Genomic DNA, 13,176 nt, shown 5'->3' on the forward strand with positions numbered 1-13,176 from the left:
ATCATCAATCTTGCCATCGGTCCGGCGCCCCCAGTCTGGCTATTTAAAAGAGCCCCCCCAGCACTAATGAAATAACTGGTCAATGCTAGCTTTGTTGCTGAACACTGATTGGTTAAGAGAATGACCGAGACCAAGGTCCCATGAGAGATGAACAAAACCCCTTCCAGCAGGAAATATGCATGACCTCAGATGGGTTAGACAAGAGACTTTACATATCACAAGAGACTTTGAATAGCAAAATCCATAAAACTCATCCCAGAACAATTCTTGACTGACCTATAATCAAACACAATTGAAGCTTCTAGGTGATTTTGTTCAAACATAATCCCACACAGAGTCTTCACATTCCAGACTCAAATCACCAAACCCAGAGCCATAAATCACCCACAGGCTCCAGAGAGTCTGCTAACCAAAGACTTTTTATTGGTTAACAAAAGGAAGAACGTTGTCAACGTTTGATAGTTTTGCAAGACGTATCGGCTCAGAGATGGTACTGCTCAGGGCCCTACCACCTGACCCCTGCGACAAAACAGACCCCATCTTTCTTAAGGACCTCTGAATGACACAGAGTAAAATCTCTTCAAACCACGAGAACTGAGATTTTACCCATAACAGTAAATAAAATCATTCCAGAACAATTTTCGATGGACTTATAATCAAACATCGTTCAACTACATATTTCTTTGTTGTCTACAACCCATACGTGTTTATACTTGTTTAGATCCCATACAAGTCATGTAAATCGTTAGATATTAGATGTGTGAATGAAAGTGTGTACTGTTTCATATCAATGCTATCTTACGAACACAACTAGCAAGATGGCTGGAATTAAATCTGTGTAAAATGTTTCATATTCTGATAATTAGAAATCATGCCTAAATTGTTGCATCTGGTCTCCAGTTAAAGCTAGAGAACCGACACCCCCAGGGAAGACATGATTTACGACTTTGAAAACAAAGCAGCAGTCAGAACGATACTAGGTTACTTGCGTAACCACGGTTCTCTCTAGAAGAGGGAACGAGTATTTGCGTAAGCTAGCTTACGCTACGGGAAAAGTCATCTTTTCTCGAGATACTGAAGCCAAAAATTATCCTAATTTTTCATATATTGTCAACGCAGTGCAGCAGGCAGCACAGCAGACCTAGAGCGGGCAATACTGCGCGCTCATTGGCTGCCGCGCGGCAACTGCTTAAGCCTACCAGTGAGCCCCGCGTGACGTCACGCCCAATGAGGGCGTCTGATACGTCAGAGCGTATATAAGGAGGGCTCGGAGGCTGAAATCTCTGGTTTCTGTCGAATGAAGCGACATAGCTCGAGGCGTGAGCACGGCCGGGAACGCAAATACTCGTTCCCTCTTCTAGAGAGAACCGTGGTTACGCAAGTAACCTAGTATCGTTCTCTTACGAGAGGTTCTCTCGTATTTGCGTAAGCTAGCTTACGCTACGGGAACCCTATTGTCAACGCCGTGCGCGCCTTGCATCCACATAACATTCCCGGAGCCCGGGAAGCATAAGTGGAAAAACCGGGTGGCCAGCGGGGCGGGCCAGCACACGTTCAGAAGCACTGATAGGGAAGAAAGAACGGCGCAGCCGGTCTAATATATATCTGACATTCCCCAGTGTAGCTCAACCAGGAGAGCTAAATCGAGTGGCTAGCCTGTGCACACATGAACAGGGCATATACTCGACTAGACTGACAAAAGTTTAGCCTGCAAGGCGGGAACTTCCAGGTTATAGAACCTAACAAATGTAGAGGGGGAGGCCCAGCCTGCCGCCATACAAATGTCCTGAATGGAAATTCCTCTGGACCATGCCCACGACGAGGCCATGCCTCTGGTGGAATGAGCCCGTATGCCCAAAGGGCATTGCAGGTCTTTGGACGCATAGGCAGTAGCAATATCTGGATAACGTCTGTTTCGAGGCGGCGGAACCCTTGGTGCGCCCTCCGAACGAAACAAAGAGCTGCTCCGAAAGCCTGAAGGCGGCGGAGCGTGTGACGTAATGCCTTAGAGCCCTAACAGGGCAAAGAAGACTGCTGTCATCCCCACTGCCTGACGGCAGGGCAGACAGGGAAATAATTTGAGCTCTAAACGGAGTACCCAACACTTTGGGGACATAACCGTGCTTTGGTTTGAGAATGACTAAAGAGTCATTAGGACCAAACTCAAGACACGTAGCGCTCACTGACAGCGCGTGTAAGTCACCCACGCATTTCACTGAAGCCAGGGCTAACAGAAAAACGGTTTTGAACGTCAGGTATTTCAACTCCGCCGAGTCTAGGGGTTCGAAGGGATGAGCTTTCAGGGCCTCTAGGACCAAAGACAAATCCCAAATGGGCACTGAAGGCGGCCGTGGAGGATTCATCCTCCTGGCCCCTCGTAGGAAGCGGGTAATGAGCTCATTTCTTCCCAGTGCGCGGCCGCGCGCCGAGTCGGCGAGCGCAGCAATCGCCGCAACATAAACCTTGAGCGTGGAAGGGGACCTGCCCGCGTCCAGAAGCTCTTGGAGGAAGTTCAAGACCTGAGGAACTCCACAAGATTGAGCATTCAAGCCCTTACCCGTACACCATTCGTTAAACACCGACCATTTAGACGCATAGAGCCGCCTCGTCGAGGGGGCTCTGGACTGCGCAATCGTGTTAACTACCCCTTCTGGCAGATCAACGAATATCCGTTGATTACCCACGCGTGCAGAGACCAATGCTCTGGGTGGGGATGTAGAATTGAGCCCCGGGCTTGAGAGAGAAGGTCTCTCCTCACCGGGATCGGCCACGGGGCTGCATCTGACAGCGCCGTCAGCTCTGGGAACCAAAACTGGTTCTCCCAGCGCGGGGCTATGAGGAGCACCGCGGAGCGTGCCTCCCTGATCTTTGCTAACACTTGCGGCAGCATCGAGATCGGGGGAAACGCGTACAGCGGGTAGCTGGGCCAGACTTGGGCCAGCACGTCCTCGCTTTTTGAGAAGAACCTCTGGCACTGAGCATTCTCGCTCGTGGCAAAAAGGTCGACTTCTGCTTTGCCAAAGCGACGCCACAGCATTTGTACTGTCTGGCCGTGTAGAGCCCATTCCCCGGGGGGAACGTTGTCTCTGGACAGCCTGTCTGGTCCGTAGTTCAGGCGACCGGGCACGTGTGCGGCTCTCAGCGAGCGCAATGGTCCCTGTGCCCAGATCAGAAGACGCTCTGTCAGAGCGCACAGAGTTCTGGATCTGGTTCCGCCCTGACGGTTCACATAAGACACCACTGACATGTTGTCCGTACGGACTAGCACGTGGTGCCCGTGCAGATACGGGAGAAAGTGTTTGAGCGCCTTCTCGACCGCTAGCATCTCCAAACAGTTTATGTGAAGGCTTTTCTCCTGGTCTGACCAGTGGCCGTAGACCGGTCTGCCCTCGAGAAGCGCTCCCCAACCCGTGTTGGATGCGTCTGTTGAGATCAGTTTGCGGTGAGAGATCGCTCCCAGCGTCACCCCCTGCTGGTACCAGTCGGCTGCCGACACAGCCCTGAGTCACTCTGATTCCGGCACAGCCTGAGACCCACGCTCTGCGGGGCGCTCTCGCATTCAGCCAGCATTGAAGCGGGCGCATCCGTAGCAGACCCAGCTGCAGAACTGCTGCGGCTGACGCCATATGGCCCAACATCCTCTGAAACGTCCTCAGGGGGAAACACCTGTCTTTTTGAAAAGACGCGGCGAGGAGTCGAATACAGCGCGCGCGCTGTGTCGACAGCCTGGCCGTCATGGCCACCGAGTCCAGTTCTAATCCCAGAAAGGATATTGACTGGCTGGGGAATAGCGTGCTCTTGGCCCAGTTCACCGAAAGACCCAGGCTTACTAAATGACTGAGAAGCGTCATCTTGTGGGAAGTGAGCTCTTCCTCTGACTGTGCTATAATGAGCCAATCATCCAGATAGTTCAGAATTCGCATCCCCTGTGATCTCAGGGGAGCGAGCGCCGTATCCATGCACTTCGTAAATGTACGGGGTGCCAGGGATAGACCGAACGGCAGGACGGTGTATTGATATACCTGGCCGTCGAAGGCGAATCTCAAGAATGGCCTGTGACGGGGTATAATCTGAATCTGAAAATATGCGTATTTCAGATCGAGAGAGATAAACCAGTCCCTCGGGCGAATATGCGCGAGAATTTGTCTGGTAGTGAGCATCTTGAATGGCCGGCTCATGAGAGCTTTGTTCAAACATCTCAGATCTAATATAGGTCTGAGCGCTCCGTCCTTCTTGGGAACGAGGAAATAACGGCTGTAAAAGCCTGCCTCGGTTAAAGAAGGGTGAATTTTCTCTATAGCCCCTTTCCGCAACAGATTCGCTATCTCTGCATGAAGCAGATGAGCTGCCTCTGCATTCACCTTCGTCTCGACGCGTGCTCGAAAGCGCGGAGGACGGCGGCGGAACTGAAGCGAGTAGCCCTGTATTATAGTGCTCAGTACCCAATTCGACACGCCCGGAATAGCTTTCCATGCATCCGCACTCATAGCTAGGGGTCGAATGGCCTCCGGGTCTCGCCCGCTGCCCTGCGCGGGGCAAGAGACCCGAAAGGGCGGCAGCGCGAGCGCGCTGCCGGTGCTGGGGAGCGGGGGCTCGCTGATACTGACGACCGGCTGAGCGGTGCTCACTGACACGGTCTCTAGCACGGGGGTGTTTACAAGCGAGTGTGCGCGCTGAAAAGCGGGCACAGGACTCTTTATTAGCACACCGCCAGGGGCATGGGGCTTTATGAGATCTGAACCCCGAATATGTGAGACAGAGCAGGCAGTGTGTAGGGGTGAACACTGGGGCGTGGGCACATTTCCTACATTTAACACTCGAGCGGCAGCCGCGCGCTTTATGTGAGTGTGCTCTGTGGGACACACGGGGGTGATCGTGCTTGTGTGTAGACATGAACACGGGGACGTGGGCATATTTACTACACTCATAACACTGCCGGCATGGGCCGGATGACCAGACATTGAGCTCTTTTTGCGAATTATCTGGGTCGCCGTAAAAACGGCGTTTGCGTGCAGGCGAGCGAGTTGAGAAACTGGCTCGTTGGCTGCGGAAAACACTACTGCAGTAGCCTTGAATAAGGGGACTGGCAGAGGAAGGCAGACGAGTTTGGACGGTGGTCCGGCCGCGGCGGGACTCAGCCGTCTTTTCCCCCCGGCGCGTGCTAGGAGGACTTCGCAGGCTCGGGTTTCAGTACAACCTTAGGCCGGGGACCCCGCGGGGCCGGCGGCCTGTGCCGGCTGGATGACCGCGATCTCGGGCGGCCACGCTGCTGTGAAGGCGGAGGGCGGGATGGGCGCTGGGTAGAGCTGCGTGCAGGAGGCTGTTTCTGCGAGTGGCCTGCAGCAGAGCTCGAGCGGCGGGGCAGGAACAGGTTCATGGCCTCTGAAGCTTTCTGGACCTCAGAAAAGCGATCCACTAGGCTGCTCACTGCCGGGCTGAAGAGGCCGGTGGGGGAAAGCGGGGCGTTAAGAAAGACGGACCGCTCTGCCTCTCCCATGTCAGCCAACGTCAGCCAGAGGTGGCGCTCTGTGACGGTCAGAGAAGCCATCGAACGCCCAATAGCCTGACCTGCAGTCTTCGTAGCGCGAAGGGAGAGATCCGTCGCGCTGCGCAGGTCTGTCAATGCGGTCTGTTCCGGGCCCTTTTCGTCCAGCTGACGAAGGAGGTCTGCCTGGAAGATTTGAAGGACCGCCATAGTGTGCAGGGCTGAAGCGGCTTGACCAGCGGCGGAGAAGGCGTGGGCGTGACGTCACGCGGGGCTCACTGGTAGGCTTAAGCAGTTGCCGCGCGGCAGCCAATGAGCGCGCAGTATTGCCCGCTCTAGCTCTGCTGTGCTGCCTGCTGCACTGCGTTGACAATATATGAAAAATTAGGATAATTTTTGGCTTCAGTATCTCGAGAAAAGATGACTTTTCCCGTAGCGTAAGCTAGCTTACGCAAATACGAGAGAACCTCTCGTAAGAGAACTCCCATTTGTAGGAGTAACAAACCTTTTTTTTGTTTTGAAAAAAACCCAGCGCAGAGCGTTAGTTAAGTTGGGCAGAAAAAGATGAAGAGAAAACCAGACAGACTAGTAACCATGTAGACCGCTGAGACAAAGAACCCAAATTAAGATCAGAAGAACGGGTTCAACAGCTTTATTCAAGCCATCTTACTACTCTCATCTCAATTTTCTTTCTTTTCTAAGTTTTCCTTTATTTTCCGTTGTGAGTCTCGGTTCTAAGTTAAGTTTTGCGGCAAAGTTTCAGTCCACGTTTCTTCTGCAAAGCCAGCTTCAAACAAAGACTTCCATCAACCCGCCAGTACACCACGTGATTGGCCGCCTCAGACCAGGCATGAGGAGACCAGCCAACGAACGAACTCGGGAAACCCCTTTTATGCCGAAAGGGAATCCCATAAGAAAAAAGGAACACAAACAAGCAAGTACTGCCTCCAGACTCTTAAACTGAACTGGTGTATTTAATACAGATTTAGTAACCCACCTAAGTAATGAAGGGTGAAATTAATTATTGATGGTTCATTCAGATTATGTCTTATAAGTGCATAGAATCTTGAGATTTCATCATCTCACTCTTAAACTCATTCTTTCCAAACTCTTTCTTTCTTTCTTTCGGCAACTTGTATGAATGCGTGTGCATGTGTTTGTGTTAGATATTAGTTTTATGTGTTAGTCATATAATCAATAAAGTATTGTTTGTATTTGAAAAGAGAAGTATTACTTGTGTTATGTGCTTACGAATTTTTTGTCTCGAATTTTTTGTATCTAAGTTACCTATGCTTTTACCCTTGATTTATTTCTTAATTTATTGTTAGCTGGGGATTATTCTTTCTTGGCCAGGAAGATATTATATTTCCTAGAGTTAATAATTGTTTATGCTTTCTGTTCATTGGATGAACAGATAAAATGATCATACTATTGATTCTGTTACAGTAAATTCTGAAAATAATTAAATTATTAATTATTGATCATAATCCGTTATGAATAATAATTAATTATATTTACGTGGGCGTATAAACGCTACACCTGTCACCTAGGACCTATTTGCCTTGGGAGACCCTACCAGGGGCTAGAGTTCTCAACGGGTCGGGTCGGCCCGACAAACCCGACGGGACCCGTGGGTTTGGGCCGGGTTCGGGTCGAAAATATAATCAAATGACTCGGGTCTGGTCGGACCTCAGGCTTAATCTTTTCCGCTCAGTGAAAAAAAACAAAAAAAACATTTATTAATCATCGCTGCTGTTCACCGTAAAGAAAGTCTGGCTGCTGCGTGCAACGTGCATCATGGAGAGGGGCGGGGGCAGACCTGACGCCGCTGTGTGCACACCTTTAGCCTGGAGAAGAAGATGGAGTTATGAAAATTAAACTTGCCTCAGGTGAATTCACCGTCGCTACTACAGCCTATTTATATATTTAAAGTGTATTGTTTCAGTTATTTGTATTGTTAAAAGGCGTGAACATTAAAGGTTGATTTGAATTCCCGTCTGCTGGTCATGATAATACGTGTATGATGAGAGAAAAAAAAATCCGACGCGGCGTCGGGCCGCGGGCCGGGTTCGGGCAGATAATTCATGTTGATGTGTCGGGTTACATCGGGTCCGGGCTTTAAAAGCCACGGGCTGGGTCAGGTCGGGTTGTAATTTTCAGGCCCGTTGAGAACTCTACCAGGGGCACATAGCCCCAGACAACATAGCTCCTAGGGTCGTTCGGGTACTCAAACCCCTCCACCACGGTAAGGTGGCAGTTCAAGGAGGGGACACACACACACACATATATATATATATATATATATATATATATATATATATATATATATATATATATATATATATAAATAATGAACACCAGGTTTGTTGTGCCTACATATACGTGTAGTGGAAAAAACATATGGATTATCATATGTTACTTCAAATGATTCCATTCGTTATGATGATATGAAATGAGATTGGATTAAAAACATCAAGCCGTCTTGGTTACTCACGTAACCTTGGTTCCCTGAGATGAGGGAACGAGTACTGCGTAAAACTCCTTTTCACAAGAATATTGAAGCAAATTTTTAAAAAGCAGTGCAGCTGCACAGCAGACACATAGATGTGCGACTAGCGCGGTCATTGGCTGTGCAACTGCATAAGCCTATGGTGAGGCCTATGGAGAGCTCACCAGCACGGTCATGGCCTATGACTATATAGGCACCCATTCGGCCATGGCATTCAGGTTCTTATTGACTGAAGCAATCCCCTGATTGAAGCACAGTAGCACGGCAGGTTATGCAATACTCATTCCCTCATCTCAGGGAACCAAGGTTATGTGAGTAACCAAGGCGTTCCCTTTCGAGAGGTCTCTCGTATAGCGTAAGGCTAGCTTACGCTATGGGAACCCCCTTCAAAATGCTGTGCATGCTTAAAACTTCACCCCATACTATAAGCCAAGGTAGAAAGCCTGAGGCTCATAGAAAAGTAAAGTTATGAGTCCTAATAGAGCCGTCTCTGACAGGCTATATATAGGGAAACCGAGGTATGGGCCTAACCGGGCCAGACATATATTGGGCTCTTAGTTAAGGGGGATTGTGCTTAATACTTTATACTGAAAGAACCCTCGCTTCCAAGTTACAAAACCTCATAAATGTGGACGGCGAGGCCCAGCCAGAGAGATCAGAGTTCACTGAAGGAGATAAAATATGAATGCCATGGCCGAATGGGTGCCTATATAGTCAAAGGCCACACCCATTCTTTTGCTTTTCAAACGGACAGTGCAAGTGACTTAAACTCACAGGAGCTAGGAGCTAGCTCAATAGGAGCTAGGGCAAGAGGTCTATGGTTGAGTTCTCTCTCTCTCTCAGGCGCTGGTCTATACTTGATCAGGGACTCGATCAGGGACTCGAGATTGTCCAGTGGTTCCCAAGTGGCCAGTTCGTCTTGGATGCATCGGAGAGACCCTTCAGAAAGCACACCGTGAGCGCCTCGTCATTCCAGCCACTCGCTGACGCCACCGTACGGAACTGGATGGCATAGTCCGTCATGCTGCGCCGGCCTTGGCGGAGAGTCAGGAGCTGTTTGGCTGTGTCAGGGCCGCTGGTAGGACCTTGGAACACTCGCTTGAATTCCTCAGGAAAGGCAGAGTAGCTGGCACAGCAGGGACTTTGGGCAGCCCACACAGCAGTGGCCCATGCCAGGGCTTTTTCCAACATCAGGGTGATGATGTATGCAATCTTGGAATGGTTGGTGGGAAAGGAAGAGGGTTGCAGCTCGAAGGAGAGAGAAACCCTTGGGGAGGCGGAAGACAAGGTTCAGCCAGGGGGTTAACTGCCACGGGCACTTGAACATGAGGTACTGGGGTGGGAGCGGTTGCCGGGGGAAGTCGATCACACATCTGCTTTATGGAAGTCAGCATCTCTGACAGAAGTTGAGAATGATGGGCCAATTTTGGGGTCTGTCCATTTACCTGCAGGCTAATAGGAAGAAGACATGAACATGCTTGATAACTCAGATCATAATTAATGAAAAAAACATTAGTTTCAGATTAATAGATATACCGTTCTAGCCTGTATGCATGCATGAGGTAATTAGGATTTTTGTATATTACTTTAATAATTGAAGTAGTCTTACATGCATTAATTAATGCTTTTTTTCATGCATGAATTCCTGATGATTCATGTACCATAACTGTAGCTTTATCCAAAATGGATAGTAAAGACCTTTTTTTTTTTTGTGAACAAAGTAAACATCATGATTCATGATGATGTACTCATCTTACTTAATGTTTTAATTAAGGTGTTGTTCATCCATGAAGTCATGGAGGAAAAACTTTGAACTTGTGTTAGTGATGATTCATGAGATAGTAAGCATGAAGTAATGCATAATTTATGTGTGGATTAAAGTTTCAACACATGTGAAGTGTCACCTGTATTTTTGAAAAAGACAAAGAAACAATTGAATGAAGGACCGAGCACAATATTAATTTTTTATTTTTATTTTTATTTATTTTTTGTTGCAGTGTTCACTGTTGCACTTTATTTTATGGAACATATCGCTGAGTAATAGTCTATAATGTTAATGTTATTAGGAAGTATGTACATGTATTTAAGTTGTGTACTAGTGAGTTATTTCAAACTGGGGTACACATTGATATGGTATGTAGACACACATGAAGTACACTTCAGTACAATACTGATACTTATTGCAGAACTTGGTGGGAAGTTCAATTCCACAGAAGTTTAATTCTATTTATCATAACATTAACCACACTCAATAATCTCATGTTTCTTTTGAGGTCATTCTCTCTTGAGGGCGGAGGCAGGGTGGTCATACCTTAAGTATAAAAGCACCAGGTACTTTGTTCTCCATTTCACTTACTAAAGCAAAGGTAAGTCAGTTTCACTTAACTTTTTTAAAATCGTTTTCAGATATCCTTCCATTTCCATTTTGTATTTTCCGAGACATGTTTTAAACCAAACAAAACTGTTCTGCTTTCAGTACATTGTTTAAGAACTCATTACACACATTTTTGTGCAAACCTACTAAGGATGGCTGATAGCAAAAGCAAGTATCAGATTATTTTATCAAACAGAAAATAATACTAGCCATCAATGTGATCTTTTCAGCCTTTAAAAATATGCAATGTTTTTTTTACCAGTGGCTGTGTCCCAGTGGAGCCCAACCTTTGTACAAGACCTTCTCCCTGCTGCCGAAAAGACAGCGCTTCTCTACCATCTCTCTTACCTGAGCCTGGCCAACTTCCCCAATCTGGAGAGAATCATCAGGAGTCGCGCTGTGGAAACTCAGCTTCTGTTTGGGTCCTCTGATGCAACAATGTTGAAAGTACTGTTTCAGACTTTCTCTTGACTTCAGTATTTTCATCTCTGTGAAATTTGTGTCAATTCACCAAACATAAGGGGTTTGTACTAAATAGAATGTCATATAGTCTGTCTGTTAGCTAGAGATTAAATTTAGCTAAGTTAGTTATTAGAGTCTCTCCCTTAACTTGAAAAAGATACATAATGTGTCATAATATCAAAATGTGAAAAATGTTCAGGTTTTTTTAGGTTTTAGATTTTAGGTAAAATCTTTCATAACCTAAGAGTTTGTACACATCAACTTTGTTTGATATGCTTCTTATAAAGTTTAAATGCATATCTTGCATTTTTATCAACTTTGAACTTAAATTACAATAACAATAGTTAATGCAGAAGCATTATGAGCAGCATTTCAGAAAGATTTACAGGACAAATACAAGCAATAAGAGTTCTGATTGTTTTGTTTTTAAGTCTAAGATACTTGATCTTATGTCTCTTTCTTCTCACAGTGTATTTTGACCAGTGAGAACCTGGTTCAGTCGCTGTTTCCCATGTTGGCCACAGCTGTGGAGAAAAATAAGGCAGTTTTGGCAGTCAAATTCCTAGGGAAAGCACGAGTCTGGATCAAAGACATTATCACTGATGTGGACAGGATAGTGGAAAAGTAAGAACATTTTCCTCATGAAAACATATTTCAAAAAATACCTTGAGCAGTTGAATTGTTCTTCTACATGCATCTGCTAAAATCGGGCAGAAGTATGAACATGTTTTAAGCTAAACTTTTAAGCTAGTTACACCAGCCCATTGTTATAAAATGCTAATTTCACTGCAACATTTCTTCAACATTGTGTAGGTATAATTTACTCAACAAAGATGTAGCATCGTCCACCAGTGATGTTGTCAAGGAAAAAATAGATACAGATAAAAAGATTACTAAACAAGACCAAGAGTTGAAGCAAACTGAAAAAAGCCTGAATGATCTGAAATCTGAACTCCAAAAAACCACACAAGAGCTCGATGAAACTGAAAAAAAGATAAACAGCAAAATCCAAGAGATTCAAGTATTTGCCAGATCCATAACCAAAAAAAGCAGAGGCCTCGGCATCTTCGCTGCAATCGTTCCATTCATCGGGCTAATTGTTAAAAGCTTCTATAAAGCTGTGCGTGATCCTCAAAATGTTGCACGTATGAAGGCTCTTGAAGCTGAACTGAATCGCCTCATCGCTGAAAAGACTGCTCTGAAACAGAAGCAGTGGCAGGTCCAACTAAAGGTCATTGATGGGCAGATGAAGGTTGCCAAAGCCAGTTTTGAACGAAGTGAGTCTGTTTTTTTTCATGTTTATAGTATACAAATATGACAAGTCATGCTTAAGACTGTGCCAAGATTCAAGTCTAGTTTCAGACAGGGAGCAAACGTGTGGCTTGTTGAAACCTTTATTTCCCCTCTGCAGATTCCATACCCGACCCCATCCATCTAAAGGATGTTCAGAGTAGTTTGACAAAAATTCAGGCAATTCTGATTCAGCTCAGAAACTTCTGGGAGAGTGTTGCTCAAATGCTGGACTACCTGGAACAGAAGACCTTTGTTGGAGAAGATCTTATTGAAGACCTTGCCGATCTAAAAGAGGAATTTCTAACATCAATCAAAACAGCTAAAGAGGTAAAAGTGATGTTTACATGATTCAAAACATTTTCAGTAAGATATTCTAAAATGTTTGATTTATTTTGTTTAATTTATTTATTATTTCTCTTTATTTGTACCCGAAGGGAAGGCTTAAGGGTTCCCTCATTTTGTCATGAGGGATTCATCTAAAAGTATAACGTGACTTGTAAATGTTTTAATTCCACAGGCTTGGAACAGTTTTGGTGAAGGCTGTAAAAAAGCATCTGTCATCTTTAAGCTCCAAACCAAAGATGCCTACAGGTTTCTGGAGGTTAGTCCTTCCTCTCTCTCCAAGGAGGAGTGGCAAAAGGCGTACGAAAGCGTAAAGAAACAACTGGAGAAAATAGACCCACCACCAAGTGTGACATCCTCTGCTACACCTGCCATTTCTTAATGATCTACAGAGCGTGACACACACAAGTGCGTTTGTTTTCTGTCTTATGACGCTGGTAACCTGGGATGATGATGTTCAGCCTAAATACTGTACTTGTAAACTGCAGAGTTCTGTATTACCTTCTACTTAATGCCTAAAACACTCTTTATATACACTCCTCTCCATATGTGTCATCTCTTTATGAGCTCTTGCAAAGAGACTCTTGTTGAATGGATAAAGAAAGAGATAAAAATGGATCAATAAAGTTTGATAACATCATTATTGACTTTTTGTTTTAAATAATCTTACATGTCTTAATTATTTTTATGTGTGAAGTCATATATTTGAGT

General features: G+C 46.0%; 1 protein-coding gene across 1 annotated transcript; it reads left to right on the forward strand.

Annotated features, from left to right (window-relative positions):
* Positions 1-9,195: 9,195 nt before the first annotated feature.
* Positions 9,196-12,847, forward strand: LOC311081396 (uncharacterized protein; the record flags this gene model as incomplete). The annotated part of the gene is made up of 6 exons (XM_084111937.1): positions 9,196-9,295; positions 10,631-10,815; positions 11,300-11,454; positions 11,644-12,107; positions 12,242-12,450; positions 12,641-12,847. The coding sequence occupies 6 exons, from the start codon at positions 9,196-9,198 to the stop codon at positions 12,845-12,847; spliced, it is 1,320 nt and encodes a 439-aa protein (XP_083968063.1).
* Between the last annotated feature and the right edge of the window lie 329 nt (positions 12,848-13,176).

The sequence above is a fragment of the Abramis brama genome (assembly GCF_963993115.1).
Source record: "Abramis brama genome assembly, chromosome: 4".
Classification (NCBI taxonomy): Eukaryota; Metazoa; Chordata; class Actinopteri; order Cypriniformes; family Leuciscidae; genus Abramis; species Abramis brama.